The sequence below is a fragment of the Passer domesticus genome, chromosome 6 (genome assembly GCF_036417665.1).
Source record: "Passer domesticus isolate bPasDom1 chromosome 6, bPasDom1.hap1, whole genome shotgun sequence".
Taxonomy (NCBI): Eukaryota; Metazoa; Chordata; class Aves; order Passeriformes; family Passeridae; genus Passer; species Passer domesticus.
Genome location: NC_087479.1, coordinates 2,366,213 through 2,382,659, shown reverse-complemented (window position 1 = coordinate 2,382,659; position 16,447 = coordinate 2,366,213). Strand labels below are relative to the sequence as shown.

At 60.5% G+C, this 16,447-nt stretch overlaps 1 protein-coding gene across 2 annotated transcripts; it reads left to right on the top strand.

The window, feature by feature from the left end:
• The first annotated feature begins 453 nt into the window (after positions 1 to 453).
• Positions 454 to 16,444, top strand: NID2 (nidogen 2). 2 transcript variants are annotated; one of them, XM_064422842.1, is made up of 22 exons: positions 454 to 689; positions 1,407 to 1,715; positions 4,772 to 5,004; positions 5,234 to 5,607; positions 6,212 to 6,361; positions 6,439 to 6,684; positions 6,865 to 7,065; positions 7,174 to 7,392; positions 7,635 to 7,778; positions 8,463 to 8,591; positions 8,674 to 8,817; positions 8,900 to 9,019; positions 9,101 to 9,334; positions 10,061 to 10,297; positions 10,408 to 10,629; positions 10,753 to 10,922; positions 11,918 to 12,047; positions 13,047 to 13,218; positions 13,987 to 14,144; positions 14,709 to 14,832; positions 15,462 to 15,574; positions 15,670 to 16,444. In XM_064422842.1, exons 1-22 carry the CDS (start codon positions 501 to 503, stop codon positions 15,678 to 15,680), a joined length of 4,029 nt encoding a protein of 1,342 aa, XP_064278912.1. In that variant the 5' UTR covers positions 454 to 500; the 3' UTR covers positions 15,681 to 16,444. The 2 variants fall into 2 exon arrangements, with proteins under 2 accessions (XP_064278912.1, XP_064278911.1); XM_064422841.1 differs by having other exon boundaries at positions 13,044 to 13,218.
• Positions 16,445 to 16,447: the final 3 nt, after the last annotated feature.

Here is a 16,447-nt window from a genome sequence, read left to right as displayed (position 1 = left end):
AGCGGGGAGCGGCCAGAGCCTCCCGCGACCCCGGCCCCGACCCCGGCCCCGGCCCCGGCTGGACGCGGGCCCGGCCCCGGGGGGCTGAGGGGAGCGGGGGGATAGGGGGATCCAAGAGGGGATCCCACCCTCCTCCCGGGATGCCGATACCGGGGGGATAAAGAGCTGCAAGAGGGGATCCCATGCTCCTTCCCAGGATGCTGATACCGGGAAACGAGGGGCTCCAAGAGGGGATCCCACGCTTTTCCCGGGATGCCCCCTCGGGACACGGCCGCTCCGGTACCCCGCTCCCCCCGGGATGCCGGTACCGGGGGGATGGGGGGCTCAACTCTGGACGGATTTTGGGCGCGATCTGATTGGCCCAGGGCGGGGACGGCCGCTGCTTGGCCACGCCCCTCGGGCTGCTCCCCGTCCCGTCCCGCCCCGCGGGGCCGGGGTCGCCCCGTCCGGCTCGGCTCGGCACGGCTCGGCACGGCGGGGCTCCCGTGGCCGCTGTGGGGATGCGGGCGGTGGCGGCGCTGCTGGCGGCGGTGCTGGCGGCGGGGGCAGCCCTGCCCCGCCCGGGGCTGCTCCCGCACGGCCCGGCCCGCGGCGATGCCCGGCTCCGGCCCGGCGACGACGAGAGCTCTCCGGGGCTGCTGCTCCGCCGCGCCCTGCGCCTCTACGGCCGCGCCGCCCGCCGCCTCTACGTGAGTGCCGCCGGCCCCGCTCCCTTCTCCTTCCCTGCCCTCCTTCCCCCCGGCCGCTCTCACTCCCTGCCCCGCTTCCTCCTCTCCATCATCTCCCTCTGTCTTCACTCCGTTCATCTCTCCACCCTCTGTCCCTCCCTCCTTCCAGCCCTGTCTCTCTCCATCTTCCCGCTCTGCTTCCCTCCATCCCTCTGTCCCACCATCCCTCCTTCCCTCTGGCTTTTCACCCCTCCGTCTTTCCGTCCTTCCTCACACTCACCCCCTTCCTCCGCTGCCTTCGCATCCCCTCCTCCTCCTCCTCCTGCCCGCCGCTGCCCCTCCATGCGCACCTTCGCTGTCTCCCCGCACGTGTTTTCCCCATCCATCCATCCATCCATCCATCCATCCATCCATCCATCCATCCATCCATCCATCCCTCCCTCCCTCCCTCCCTCCCTCCTTTCCCCCTTCCCCTTGTCTCCCCAGGAACAGGAGGGCTTTCTCCTCCGCTCTCTCCCCCGCAGCTGTTCCCCCGCAGCAGCGGCTGCAGCTGGGGCGGCCCCCGAGCCGCAGCTCCCTGGGGGATGGAGAAGCCCGAGCTCTTTGTTTTCTGCCCGGCCGGATGGGGCCACGCGGCCTCGGGGCTCTCCCTGCCCCGGGGAAGGGGGGGACAGGGCCAGGGGACAGCAGTGGTGGCACCTCTGCAGCTCCTGAGCGCCCGCACCGCTCTGCCCGCAGGTGGGGACCAACGGGGTCATCTCCACCCAGGATTTCCCCAGGGAGACCCAGTACGTGGATGACGATTTCCCCACAGACTTCCCCGTCATCGCCCCCTTCCTGGCCGACCTGGACACCTCCGGGGACAGAGGGGACATCTACTACCGGCAGGATGACTCCAGGGACGTGCTGGAGCAGGCTGTGCGCTACATCCGGGCCGGCTTTCCCCGCTCTGCCGGCGCCTTCGTGCCCACCAATGCCTTCATTGCCACCTGGGAGGAGGTGGGCGCCTACCAGGAGCTCCCCCAGGACACCGAGCCCTCCACCAAGGTGAGGCCGAGGGGCTGAGCTTGGTGCCCATCCTGCGTGTCACGGGAGGTTGAGTTTTTCTCAGCCCAAAATGCTGAGCCTTCTCTCTGAGCAGCTGGATGGTGGCTCCATCCATCCATCCATCCTTGGGTGAGCACCAGGAGGAACGTGGAGCTTTCCCCCTGTGCTCAGAGCTTGGCAGTGGTGGGGCTGTTGGCCACAGGAGGTTTAGAGGTTGCCTTCATGGCTGGAGGTGCTTGAACTAGGACGTGGAGTGACAGGACAAGGGAGAAAGGCTTCACATTGCTTGGGTCAGGTGTTAGGAAGGAATTCCTGGCAGGCCCTGGCACAGGTGCCCAGAGCAGCTGTGGCTGCCCCTGGATCCCTGGCAGTGTCCAAGGCCAGGCTGGATGGGGCTTGGAGCCGCCTGGGACAGTGGAAGGTGTCCCTGCCATGGCAGGGCGTGGAATGGGATGATTTTTAAGATCCCTCAAACTACTCCATGATCCTGATTCTTTTCAGACAAAGCTTGCCAGTGCTGATAGCTGTGGCTTGGCAGGGCAGAGTGTGGCTGGGGGCAGCTGGGGAGACCCTGCTTTAGGTCACCCATTGTGCTCCTGACCTTTCCTGGTGGCTCGAGGCCGCTCCTTCCTCCTGCCCCTGTGCTGCTGGTGAGCAACCAGCTCTGGAATTTCCACCGTGGGCTGATTTTGTGCCTGGAAAACAAGCTCAGAGGTGGTCTGCCAGCTCGGGGGGGTGACCCGTGCTCTCCCACCACGGGGCTGATAAGGCTCCTGCGTGGGTGGACGTCCATGAGCTGTCACATCAGGCTGATGACGTGCTGAGGAGGTGACAGCGACGCTCTGCCAGCTGCACGGGCTCCAACAGCTGGAAAGGATGAGCTGCACGAGGAAAACTCCGGTGATGGACACCCAGAGCTGGGTGATGGTGATGGGCTGTCCCCCAAAGCCCAGCAGCAGCCAGGAGCTCCCCAGGGAGCAGCAGGAGCCATCCCCCTGCTCCGGGGCCCTTTCCCAGAGGGAAGCCAAGCAAGGCAAGGAGCTGAGGTTTGGAAGGAGACAAGGCACATTTTTTCCTCTCATTTAAAAGTTGGGAAAACAGCTGAAGAGATGCCATCAGGGGCCTCACAGCGACCTCGTGGCCATCGAGAACGCAGCCTCCTCTTCTTTTCTCTTCTTCCCCCGTTGTGGTTTTTTTTTCCCCCTCTGAGAAGTTTGGATCAGGCTTTAAAATGAAACTGGTCTTGTTTGGAAACGAGGAGCTCCAGGGAAAGCTCCTGAAATGCAGCTCGTGCCTGTGCTTTGCTGAGCTCCCCCTTGGCCAAAACTGCTAAAAATCTCCCCAAACACCACTTTTTTTTTTTTTTTTTTCCCCTGACCAAATGTGGTGTTTATGGAAACGCTGCCCTCCTGCTGCTCAGAGCCAGGACTGACTCCAAAGCCTTTCCCCCCGCCCTGGAAAGTCACAGCTAACCCCTTTTGAGCCCCAGAAGTAGAAAACTGGGTTAAGATGGGGAGCAGAGGATCCCCAGACCCCCTCTTTGGGGGCCCTGCCTGGGTGGGGGGTCTGGCAGTGCCGTGTCCCCACTCCTTGGGACACGCTCCTGGTCCCTGTGGTGACATTTTCCCGTGCTGCAGAGCGGGACAAGGCTGAGCCTGCTTCTGTAGGAGCAAAACTTGCCCTTTTGGGCTGGAATTTGCCCTTTGCACTCTTTGCTGGGGGCTTTCCCCCCCTCCTTCCCTTCATCCCACGGTGCCAGCGCATCGATGTCCCCTGGCGTGTCCCCCCCGGCCACCCACCCCAGGGCAGAACGAGTCCTGCAGCTGCTGCTGCCGCGATTTGGCTGCGTGGGGGAGGAATCCAGCCCCGGGGGAGGGGAGGGGGGTTATTCCACCCCCCTCCCGCTTTTTGGCCGCCTTTTCGGGGTCTCTGAATGCCCGAGTGTGTGACAGGCACAACAAGGCTCTTTATATCCCGCAGGAAATCCAGCGATGCTCCGGGGGCCCTGCGCCCCAAAATCAGGGCTGGGGCTGCGGGGGTGGAGCGGGGGGAGCCCCCAGCCTCCCTCCCTCTGCTGCGGGGCTGAAACTGGGAATTTAATCACTTTTCCGTGCCCCAGCGGCTCGGTGGGAAGGGCTGCTGCTCCCTGCTCGGGGCAGGAGCTGCCTGGGGTTGGTTTCTCGGTGCTTTTGGAGCCCGGGGGGTGGCGGGTGGCTCAGCAGGGCCTGGCACGGCCCCAAGGCTGACAGGGCTGGCCAGCCTGCCTATAGCGGGATGTATGGGAAGCTGGGAGCACAGGAATGTTTTTTCCGGAGGAAACGGAGCTAAAATTGTTCTCAGGGACGAGCAGGGGGGTGTGGGTTTTCCTCTGGTGCTGGGGGCCGGGAGTGAGGGGCTCCCAGTGCAGGGGTTGCATGGCCAGGGATGCTCCTGGGACACCCTGGCACTCCTGGGAGGATGCTGAGCATCTTCCCAGGATGTGGCACTTGGGGTTTGCCTGGGCATGAGCAGCCCCGGGAGATCTCTGCAGGCTGATCACGGAATAGTTTGGGTTGGAAGAGCCTTAAAGCCCATCCAGTGCCACCCTGCCATGGCAGGGACACCTCCCACTGTCCCAGGCTGCTCCACCCCTGTCCAGCCTGGCCTTGGGCACTGCCAGGGATCCAGGGGCAGCCACAGCTGCTCTGGCAATTCCAGCCCAGCCAGCAATTCCCAGTTCCCAATCTCCCACCCATCCCTGCCCTCTGGCACTGGGAGCCATTCCCCGTGTCCTGTCCCTCCATGCCTTGTCCCCAGTCCCTCTGCAGCTCTCCTGGAGCCCCTTCAGGCCCTGCCAGGGGCTCTGAGCTCTCCCTGGAGCCTTCTCCTCTCCAGGGGAACATTCCCAGCTCTCCCAGCCTGGCTCCATGGAGGTTCTCTCTGTTAGAGGGCCCTTTTGGGGTGGTTGCCTGCCCTGTGCTGTGCGTGGGGCTGCCCCCCACATCCCTGCTCCCCTTCCTTCTCTCCTCTGCTGTGTTCCTGCCCCTCATGCCATCCATCTGCTCTCCCTTTGGCAGCTCAACACCTTCCAGGCAGTCATAGCCTACAACGACGAGGACACCTACACCATCTTCCTCTACCCCGACGGCGGCCTCCAGTTCCTGGGGACGCGACCCAAGGAGTCCTACAACGTCCAGCTGGAGCTGCCAGCCAGGGTGGGCTTCAGCTGGGGGGACAGCGATGACCCCAAGAGGGACGGGCTCTTCCACAGCCTGGCCAGCAGCGAGCAGGCTCTGAGGAGCCTGGAGAGGTGGGTGGAACCTGGGGGGCTGTGGCTGTGGGCAGGGGGAGCGGGGTCACCTTCTCCCAGCCCTGGAGCCTTTCAGAGCCTGGAAAAATCTGGGGAGTGACCTTGGGGTGCTGGGCTGCATCAGGGGCTCAGCCCCACATGCACAGGAGCTGTGCTGGGGTCCTGGAGGGGTGGTGCCACCTTTGGGGTGGCTTCTCCACCATGACATTCGTGTGTGCTGCGTCCACAGGGAGAGCAACACGGGAATCCCCGGCGTGTGGGTTTTCCACGTGGGCAGCACGGAGCACGTGGAGCCGGGGGGCGGCGAGGGAGCTGCTCCTGCTGTGCCTCAGAGCCCCCCCGAGCCCCCCAGCCCTGGCACGGCCGGCTACCCCCACCCTGTCTCCAGCCACACGGCCATGGCCCAGCGTCCCAGCCACGGGTCCCACGGCCCCGTGCTCCTGGGCTTTGTCCCCGGGAGGAGGGACACGCAGGAGAGGAGCCGCTGGCTGCAGCCCAGGGGGGACGGTGGCACCGGGCACAGCTTCTCTGCCAACCCCTCCTCGTACAGCTCGGGCCAGCACGGCGTGGGCGTGGAGGAGGACGTGCATTTCAACCCTGACGGTGAGCACAGCCCCCGTGACAGCCCAGCAGGGACAATGACCCAGCGGGGACAGTGACTGAGTGGGGGTGGCTCCCTAAAAAAGGCTGGAATTTCACCCTGCCCCAAGGGATGGTGCTGGAGGAGCTGCTCCTGCAAAGCTGCTGCCCTTGCAGCTCCTCCTGTCAGCTCCATCCTGCTAGAGCCACACAGCCCTGCCCGCCGGGCGTGCCAGGGGAAAAGCAGGAGGCCTGGAGCTTGGGATGGGGTGGGAAGCTCAGGGGACAGGTCCCAGAAGTGCCCTTGCCACCCTCCCCGCCACCGAGCCAGCTGTGGAGCCGCCGCGGCACGTGCCCGGGGGAGCAGAGCCCTGTCCCCAGCCAGCTGTCTCCCAAAAATACCGTCAGGAATTTGATCCCGTGCCCTCTGTCAGATCTGCCTGAAGCCAGGCAACAGGTTCCAAACCCTCCGCCACCCCTCTGCATCCCGGGTGACTCTCCTGGGAGCCACCGCTGCCAGCTGGCCCCTTTCCAGGCGGCACTTTTGGTGCCAAGAAGGCAAAGCACCCACCCGCTGTGAAGGGTGGCTTTGCCACTGCGTCCCCAAGCTTTTCCCCTTTGTCCCCAGTGTTCACCTACAGCGCCGCCAGCAAGGAGACGTGTGCCCAGCACCACGGCAGCTGCTCCCCTCACGCCTTCTGCACCGACTACGCCGCCGGCTTCTGCTGCCACTGCCGGGCCGCCTTCTACGGGAACGGGCGGCAGTGCCTGCCCGAAGGTACGCGGGGCGGGCGGCGGGGACGGGCAGCCCGTGCCTGGGTGGCCGCTGCCAGGGGTGCCCATCTCCCCGCCCAGGCGCCGTGCATCGCCTCAACGGCAAGGTGAGCGGGAGCCTGAGGGTGGGACGGGCGTCCGTCCGCTTCCAGGACGTGGACCTGCACGCCTACATCGTGGGCAGCGACGGCAGAGCCTACACGGCCATCAGCGGCGTGCCCCAGCCCGCGGCCCGCGCCCTGCTGCCCCTGCTGCCCGTCGGGGGGCTCTTCGCCTGGCTCTTCGCCCTGGAGGAGCCGGGCTCGGAGAACGGCTTCAGCATCACCGGTGAGCGCGGGTTTGGGAGGTGGCACCGCTCCCAGGGGTGGGGGGCAGCTCTGTGGTTTCTCCAGTCCCTCTCCCAGCTGGTGCTTGCCTCTGGTTGTGACCCAACCCATGCTGGAGTAGCAGGGAAGGACACGTTGGGGTTGTCCCTACAAATGGTGCCCGTTTCCTTTTCCTGCCCAGGCGCTGAATTCACCCAGAGCCTGGAGGTGACGTTTTACCCCGGTGGGGAGACGGTCCAGGTCACGCAGACAGCCGAGGGCCTGGGGCCGGATAATTATTTAAGCCTCAGGACACACATCCAGGGTGAGGTGCCATTCCTGCCAGAAAACGTCACCGTCCACATCACTCCCTACAAGGAACTCTACTCCTACTCCAGCTCAGGTGAGACCCGTGCCCACCCTACACACCACCCCGGAATGCCCACAAACACCCGAGCCACATCGATGCTGACACCTTTTATCTCACGGGGCTCTCCATGCCATCCGGCAGCCGTGACATCCTCGGGCCAGCGGGAATACGTGGTGGCCGCGGGCACCGCCAACCAGACCTTGTCCTACCGCCTGCGGCAGAACGTCACCTTCTTGGGCTGCCCGCACTCGCGGCCGCCGGCGCGGCAGCGGCTCTCGGTGGCGCGCGCCTTCGCCCTCTTCGACAGCCACGAGCACGTCCTGCGCTACGCCCTGGCCGCCCGCATCGGCCCGGCACAAGGTGAGCGCCAGCACCCACCCCCGGCTGCCAACACGGGTGCCAGTCCAGGGTGCCAGCCCCCAGCGGGGATGCCGCCGCCTCCCAAAGCCGCGGTGTGCCGGCTTTGCCCAAAATCAGCCAAAAAGGAGGGGTTTGCCTGCTGGCGTGGTGGGGGTGGCACGGCCGTGGTTCCCTGCGTGGGACAGTGACTCTCAGTGTCTCCCAGATCTTTTATTCCTCCCGACACCCCTGTGTGCCCGCAGACGATGCCGAGAATCCCGGGGTGAGCCCGTGCCACGATGGCAGCCACGCGTGCGAGGCTCCGGCGCGCTGCCAGCCCGGCGTGGGCACAGAGTACACGTGCGAGTGTGCAGCCGGGTACCGCGGAGATGGACGGGGCTGCCGAGGTCAGCGGGGCTGGGGGGCAGCTGGGGGGGAGCTCTGGAGCCCACAGAGCTTCACCAAGCACAGGCATGCATCATGGGGGGAAACTGAGGTCCCTGGGGAAGCGCTCCAGGAGCAGACAAAAAAGAGGAGGGGAAAAAAGGAGATACGGGAAAAAAGCAAAAGCAGTTGAAAAATAATTCCTGCATTTCATAAATCCAGCCAGCTTAGTTGTTGTTTTCCTATCACTCCAAAACTCCATTTTGCAAATTTGTCTTCCAGTTTTAGAGTCCCTTTCCATAAGAAGCTGCCCAGTGCCAGTGAGTTGCACTGCACAGTGATGCTGGCGAGGAATTTGAGGATCCTGCCTTTCAATAAGGAGCAGGTTTCCTTCTCCTAAAATCCCAGGTTAAGTGACCAATCTGATCCCTTAATTTCAGGAGAAGGAAACCAAGTTTTAAACCACAAATAGCTGAGAATATTAGTGTGCCTTGAACAAATGCTTCTTTGTCAATACTATACACCAAAACAATCTTGTTCTTTTTTCCCTTCTATTTTGAGCTGATTAGAAAGTTAATTCCGCAGTTGATTAAGTTCAGTGACAGACATGGGATGGGCAGCGTGGGGCAGGATATTCCCTGTCAGACCACAAAGATGGGGGGGGTCCCACCACCATCGGGGTGCCCGGTGTCTCCTCCTTTCCCCAGATGTGGACGAGTGTGCCGAGGGCCTGAGCCAGTGCGGGCCCTTCTCCGTGTGCCTGAACGTGCCGGGCAGTCACCGCTGCGAGTGCCGCGACGGGTACCAGCCGGCGGGGGACGGGCAGGCGTGTGTGCGTAAGTGCTGACCCCAGCTGGGGTGTCCCCCGCTCCCGCGCCCCACGGACCTGCCCTGAGCACCCCTCCCGTGTCCCCCCAGCGCTGGCACCGCCGAGTGACCCCTGCGAGGACGGGCGGCACCCCTGCGCTCCGGGGGACCGGGCGCGGTGCCTGTCCCGCGGTGACGGCCGCGCCACCTGCGAGTGCCTCCCCGGCTACACCGGCGACGGCATCCACTGCTCCGGTAAGGTGGGCTCGGGAGGGACCCCCCACCGCAGCTGTCGGGGTGTCCCTGTCCCCGCTGATCCCATCTCCCCCCTGCGCAGACGTGGATGAGTGTGCCGAAAGCCCGTGTCACCCGGCTGCCATCTGCTACAACACGCCAGGCTCCTTCTCCTGCCGCTGCCGGCCCGGCTACACGGGCGACGGCTTCCAGTGCACGTACGGTGAGGTGCCCCCTCAGCCCCGTGCCCTCCCTGCCTGGCACGGCTTGCCCAGCCTCACTCTCCTGCTTTGTGGCCTTCCAGCGGTGGAAGGGAACCCGCAGCGCCTCACGCCCTGCCAGCACGAGCGGATGTACCCGCGGGAGGTGCCACCCCTGGGTGACGGGCACGTGCCCCAGTGTGACGAGCAGGGCCGGTACCGGCCCCTGCAGTGCCACGGCAGCTCCGGGCACTGCTGGTGCGTGGATGCCGCCGGGCAGGAGATTGCCGGCACCCGGACGGCGCCGGGCACCACCCCACCACGCTGCGGGAGCCCAGGTCAGTGACACCCCCAGGGGTGAGGGGAGCAGGGTGGGGTCCTTGGGCATCAGGCTGGTGGGCCAGTGGCTTCCCACTTCACTTGGCAGCGGTGTGGGAACAGTGGGGCCACAGTGAGAGGAGGGGAGCCATAAACTGAACAGCCATAAATTAAAACTTGAGAGGTTTCACCTCAGCGTGAGGAAGAATTTCCAAATGCTGAGGGTGGCAGAGCCATGGAAAAGCTGCCCAGGGAGAGTGTGGAGTCTCCCTCTCTGGAGATATTCCAAACTCAGCTGGACACATTCCTGTGTCACCTCCTCCAGGTGACCCTGCCTTGGCAGGGAGGTTGGACTGGAGGATCTCCAGAGGTTCCTTCCAACCCTAAGGATTCTGTGACTCTGTGACAGAACCACCCTTCTGGATGGTTCTTCTTCACAGTGAAGCTTTCTGGGACTTCACTGTGGGCAGGGTGCTGTCAAGTGGGTGCATCAAGGGTCTCCTGGGTGTTTAGGGTGCCCTGGCCCACTGGATTACAGTGGCTGTGGCCATTGGGCCACCTCTATCAACTTGTGATGGAGGGAACAGCGGTGGGATGTCGAGGGGACTGGAGCGGGGCAGCCCTGGCCCCCGCCCCAGACCAAGGGGTGCTGGTAGACAGGGACAAGTGATGCCAAGGTGCCAAGTGGCTCCAGAGGACCTGGTGGCACCCCCTGAGCCCGGGTTGGGGGCGTTTACTGCCGGCAGAGTCCATCCAGCAGCTGACGCCCTGCGAGCACGCGCGGATGTACCCTCGGGAGGTGCCACCGGGGCCGTCACCCGTGGGCGATGGCCACGTGCCCCAGTGTGACGAGCAGGGCCGGTACCGGCCCCTGCAGTGCCACGGCAGCTCTGGGCACTGCTGGTGCGTGGACGCCGCCGGGCAGGAGATCGCCGGCACCCGGACGGCACCGGGCACCACCCCACCACGCTGCGGGAGCCCAGGTCAGTGCCACCCCCCAGGGGGACACAGCCAGCAGGGAGAGGGGGACACAGGGCTCCGCCAAGCCCCGAGTCCCCCGAATAGGGTGGTGACTGTCACCCTGCCGTGCCAGAGCCCACGGAGAGGCCCCCCAGCATGTGCGAGCGCTGGCGGCAGAGCTTGCTGGAGCACTACGGGGGCAGCCCCCGCGGGGACCAGTACGTGCCACAGTGTGACCCCAGCGGGGACTTCACCCCGCTGCAGTGCCACGGGGACAGCGGCTACTGCTGGTGCGTGGAGCAGAGCGGCAGGGAGATCCCGGGGACGCGCTCCGAGCCCGGCACCACCCCGCCCTGTAAGAGCCCAGCGCCCCAAAGCGACCCTGGGCACCGACAGCACGGGCACCGCGCCCCGCTCCGGGCGTGGGGCCCAGGGGACCACGCTTCCTGAGCCACCTCTGTCCCCTCCAACACGCCAGGTCTGCCCAGTGTCGCCCCGCCCAGCGTCCGACCCGAGCCCCGGCCCGACGTGTCCCCACCGGGCACGGGGACATTCCTGCTGTATGCCCAGGGCCAGCAGATCGGCTACCTGCCACTGAACGGCACCCGGCTGCAGAAGGAGGCGGCCAAGACCCTGCTGTCCCTGCATGTACGGTACCCCGGGGTGGGGACGGGCTGCAGGAGCACCCAGCGGGTGTTGGGACAGGCTGGGGCTGCCACTCGGTGGTTTCACCTCTGTCTGAAGCGCTCGTCAGGGTTTGAGGGGGTCACCTCGTGAGGGTTGGTGATGGTATTTGGGGACGTTGGCTGTGCTGGCTGCCTTGTGGCGCTTTGGGCAAGTGATGAGGGGGAGTGACTTCCCAGTGATGGAGGGCAGGGTTAGATGGGATATTGGGATGAAATTATTGACACCAGGGTGGTGGGCAGGCCCTGGTGTCAGCCCAGAGAAGCTGTGGCTGCCCCAATCCCTGGAAGTGTCCAAGACCTGGCTGGAGCAGCCTGGGACAGTGGAAGGTGCCCCTGCCCTTGATCTTTAAGGTCGTTTCCAACCCAAGCCATTCTGGGATTCTATGGATTCTATTTTCACCTCCCTCCAGCCATCCCCAGCAGAGAGGCAGGTCTCAGACATGTCCCAGACCTGGGACTGCTCACGAAGGTGCTCCCAGAGCTCTCCAGGGTTGGTCTCAGCCCAGACTTCCAGCTGCAGGGCTGGCCTTTTTTCCTTGCTTGGACTCCCCTTGGAGCGTGGCCACGTGCCTCTCCAGGCAGGCCAGACCAAGGCAGAGGAACGCTGAAATCTGGGCCAGGACCCTCCCTGCACCCTGGGGAAGTGAAGGACCTTGCCAAGTGTTCCTTCTCCCCATCCTGAAGGTCATTCCCCACGCTGACTTTGCTCTTGGAGCACCCTCTCCTTCAGGCAAAGGGTTCAAATCCATCTGGATGTGGGTGTGAGCCTGCACCAGCTGGCCTAAAATCCTCTGCTGAGGGAGGGTGCAGTGGGAACAGAGCAGAGTTTTGCTGGGGAAGTGGGATTTGAGTGCCATTCCCACTTCCAGAGTGTCTCAGTGCCAGCTGATGGGTTGAGGTTCCTCCCTGAGCCTCCTGGCAGGATTTCACCCCGTGTTCCTCTCCCGGCCCTGGCAGGGCTCCATCGTGGTGGGGATTGACTACGACTGCCGGGAGAGGATGATCTACTGGACGGACGTGGCCGGCCGGACCATCAGCCGGGCGGGGCTGGAGCCAGGCTCCGAGCCAGAGACCATCATCAGCTCAGGTGTGCTCCTGTCCCCGGTGTCACCTGCCCAGAACCACACCGGCTCTTCCCATCGCAGCTCCGGGCTCCTCCTATTGGTGCCTTACCTAAAAACAGAGGCCAGTCAAAATTAAGGGAATAAAAAGCAGTTATATTTATATTTATTAAAGGGCCTTCAGGTACATTTTGGGCAGACAGAGCTCACCCAGGGGCTACACCCAAAAATGGACAGTTTTCACACTTCTATAAGTTTGGTCCATTTGCATATTGGGGGTTAATCTGTAATTACAGCTTCAGGTAATGAAGTGATTTACCTCAGGTTTGCTCCCTCCCCAGCTCACTTTTGTTTACACCTCTCGGTGCCTGAGGCAGTGAGGTGTCCTTGATTGCCAGGCCTGGAGAGGAATTGTGTCTGACCAAAATGGGAAAGCAGCAGCTCAAACTGTAGTTTACATTTATACACTAAAGAATTACAGGATTACAAATACATGAAAATTATAAAAGCTAAAACCTTAAGGCATCACCACCCTTCACCTTTGGGCTGGGGATGCCTGAGGGATGCCGGAGCAGCATTTCCCCACCAAAATTCCACTTGCAAACTCTACTGGATTTCTCCAAAATTAAAGCTGCCAGCAACTAGGACCCTGCAAGTCCTTCGAGCCCCAAAAGCCACCTCTGAGGTGATATCCAGACCCTGGGGAAAGGACATCTTTTTCCCATGGAATATGACCTTCATTTGCGGCCACTTTCCCAGGAAGATGGTGGGCTGCCATGCTAGAAATTTGCAAATTTTGCTGGATTTCTCCAAAACTGAAGCTGCCAGCGGTGAGGACCCTGCAAGTCCTCAGAGGCCCAAAGCCACCTCTGAGGTGATACCCAGACCCTGGAGAAATGACTTCTTTTTCTCACAGGAAATGGCCTCTGTTTGTTTCCAGTCACACTGGCAGACAGTGGGGCTCCAAGCTAGAAATTTCCAAACTTGTCTGGATTTCTGTGTTTCACGTGGCCGTCTCCCAGCAGGCCTGATCAGCCCCGAGGGCCTGGCCGTGGACCACCTGCGCCGCGCCATGTTCTGGACGGACAGCGGCCTGGACAGGATCGAGCGGGCCCGGCTGGACGGCTCCGAGCGCCGCGTGCTCTTCGACACCGAGCTCGTCAACCCCCGCGCCATCGCCGTGGACCCCGTCCGAGGGTGAGCAGCACGAACCCCGCGGGGATCTGGGGCTGGGCTTTGCAAGGTGCCAAGGCTGCTGGGGATACCCTGGGGGGGAATTTCCTGGTTTTGGGAGACGCAAGGAGCTTCCCTCAAAAAGCTGTTTGACCCCAGTGGCTCCTTCCCCTGTTCCTAAATCTGTTCCTGTGTCTGTTCCTGTGTCCCTGAGCCACTCCTTCCCTATTCCCTGACTGGCCCTCATCTTTGTACAGCCCCAAGACCAGAGTCAACCTCTTGGCAAAGAGAAACTTAAGACTCTCCATGTGTGGGTGCTGATCATCTCACCACGTGGCTGAATGAAACATCTGTGGATGTTATGCAAAGGTCTTTTTTGCTTCCTTACCCTGGACTATGCTAGCAGCAATTCAGCCCGCTACAGACCCTGTCCTGACCTCGTCCTGTAGGAGGGATTGGCTCTGCTCCCCAGCCCCCTTTTTTATTGAATAATTTGAGATCTGGCTAAAGCTGCTGTTTCAGTATCAGGATGTGGATTATTTTGAAGAGCTGTGCCTCCAGGGTGCTGCTGTTGGGATACAAAATGTGCTGCTCCTCAGACTCGCCCTCGTCGAGGAGCTGCAGTTTGGGTCATAAACATGTCTGATATTTGTTTGGAGAGGTTTTTTCCTAATCAAATAAACATGGTTCAGGCACTGATAAGGGAAAAACCAGGCCTTGCTCCTGGCAAGAACCAGGATAATCTCCCACCACTCCTTACGGTTCTGCCCTGTTTGTGCATTATTTCCCAAGCAACCTTTACTGGACGGACTGGAATCGCGAAGCTCCCAAAATCGAAACTTCCACTGTCAATGGAGCCAACAGGAGGGTTCTGGTGCACACAGACATTGGTTTGCCCAATGGCCTGACTTTTGACCCCTTCTCCAAGCTGCTGTGCTGGGCAGACGCAGGTAATGTCCCCAGGGATGGATCAGAGAATGTCAAACTGGGCCTCGAGGGAAAATCCTGGGTGTCTTCAGCCCAGTGCTACCTGTGGCCACCAGTGTTGTGCCAGCTGGGGCTTAGATTGGATTTTAGGAAATATTTCTTCATGAAAAATGTTGTTGCTCAGGGCAGTGGTAGAGTCCTTGTCCCTGGAGGGATTTAAAAGCCGTGTGGATGTGGCATGTGGGGACATGGAGCAGTGGTGGCCTTGGCAGTGCTGGGAGATGGCTGGACTTGGTCTTAGGGAGGTTTTCCAACCCTGAATTTTATGGTTCTACATCTTCATGCTGAAAAGCTGTTTCAAAATGCAATAAATCAGGAAAAGGCTCTTCCCCCAGAGGGTGCTGGCAGTGCCCAGGCTCCCCAGGGAATGGGCACAGCCCCGAGGCTGCCAGAGCTCCAGGAGCTGCCAGGGATGCCCAGGCTGGGATTGATGGGGTGTCCTGTGATCCTTGTGAGTCTGTGAAATACCAAGAACATATTTGGTGCGGCATTTCCAGCGGGATGGGGGATATTTTGTGTTTGAACAGGCACCAAGCACCTGGAATGCACATTCCCGGACGGCACCGGCCGGCGCGTCATCCAGAGCAACCTCAACTACCCCTTCAGCATCATCAGCTACGCCAACCACTTCTACCACACGGACTGGAGACGGTGAGCAGGGAAAAACCCACCCCCTGCACGCCTGGGAATGCTCAGCTCCCCTCCCTGAGAGGAATCCCAAATCCTGGAGCCTCCCCAGAGCTCTCCCGGGTCTCTGAGCGTGGCTTCAGCAGCACCTGCTTGTAAATCTCAGCACAGAGTTGTTTAGACACAAGCCCAGCTCCCTGGGAGGGACAGAAACAGTGGTTTGGGTTTTGTTTTTTTGAACTGAAACTTGGCTGAAGTCTCTGGATGTAGATTAGGTCCAAGGAAAGATCCTGTCCTCAGCCGTTCCCTTTGCCTCAGCAGCAGGAACTCGCCTCTCTTCCCACTCCAGCTGGAAGCTCTCACAGCTCCCATCCAATCTTAGGTTACAACAAACACTTAAGGGCTGGCCACGCTCGGAGGAGACTCTCAGGGAGATAATCTCTCCTTGGAAGGCTCTTTTCTGTGGCTGCATCACCACAGAGAAATGCACTGGCTGAGCTGGAGGAGGATTTTACAGGGCAAATCTCTTTCCACTTGTCCTGCAGGTGTTCCGAGCAAGATTTTCAGCTGCTCGTTCTTAAACACACATAAATAGGGGAAAACCCCCCAAGTTTCCTAGGTGAATAAAACACTTCTTCCCCTTTTTTCACCAGGGATGGGGTGATAGCTGTAAATAAAGAAACAGGCTCCTTCACTGATGAGTATCTTCCAGAGCAGCGATCCCACCTCTATGGAATCACAGCAGTTTATCCCTACTGCCCTGGAGGTAAAACCCACCCAAACCCCATCCCCTTGGGAATTCTGATGGCTGCTGGGTGCCTGAAAAATCTCCACACTGAAAATCTCCATTTCTCCCCACAGCCAGGAAATAGTAACTCCATTTTCAAGGAAACAAGGATCTTTGCACCCAGAGGAATTTCAGACCCAGAGAACTGTCACTGCATACGAGGGGGGAGAAGTCCCTCACCAAGGCCAATGAAGTGCCCTGCTTTCCTGCAAAAGATTTTCAAGTATTTTTTATAGTTATACCTCAAGACTTTACTACTGTATTTTTTTACCAAGTGGAAAATGTTGAGATAGCACCAAAGGAAAAAAAAAAGTCCAGGGAAGCTCAAGCCATGACTCGAACTCTCACTTATACAAGGAGATTTAAAATGTAGCTTTTTTTTTTTTTCCTACTCCAATGTTTTATTTTATTGGAAGAAAAATGGATTAATTTTTCATAGTTTTGACAATCTGACCCAAGAGGTCCTTTTATCCAAAAATAAGAAATTAAGTGCCTGTGGGAAGCTGTGGATGCAGTAAATTGCTGGGTCTAATTAACAAACTGCCCTGAAGACAGAGACTGTGTGTGCTCCAAAATCCTGCAGAACAGGGATGGGATGTGGCAAAGGCACTGAAGATGTTCCAGAGGATGATTCTGTGTTTTCACCACTGCCTCCATGCATGTCTTTTAGTATTTATATTAGAAGAATATGCTAGAATTGATCTGTTCATGCTTGTTGGGTCTTCCAAGTGCCTTCCTAGACCTACCCAGTGTAGACCAATACATGTTCAGAAATACCAGTTACGTTGTAATGCTTCACTTTTTCTAGGTTACTTCAATAATTGAATAAAAAAGGTTGGTTTAAATTGCCCT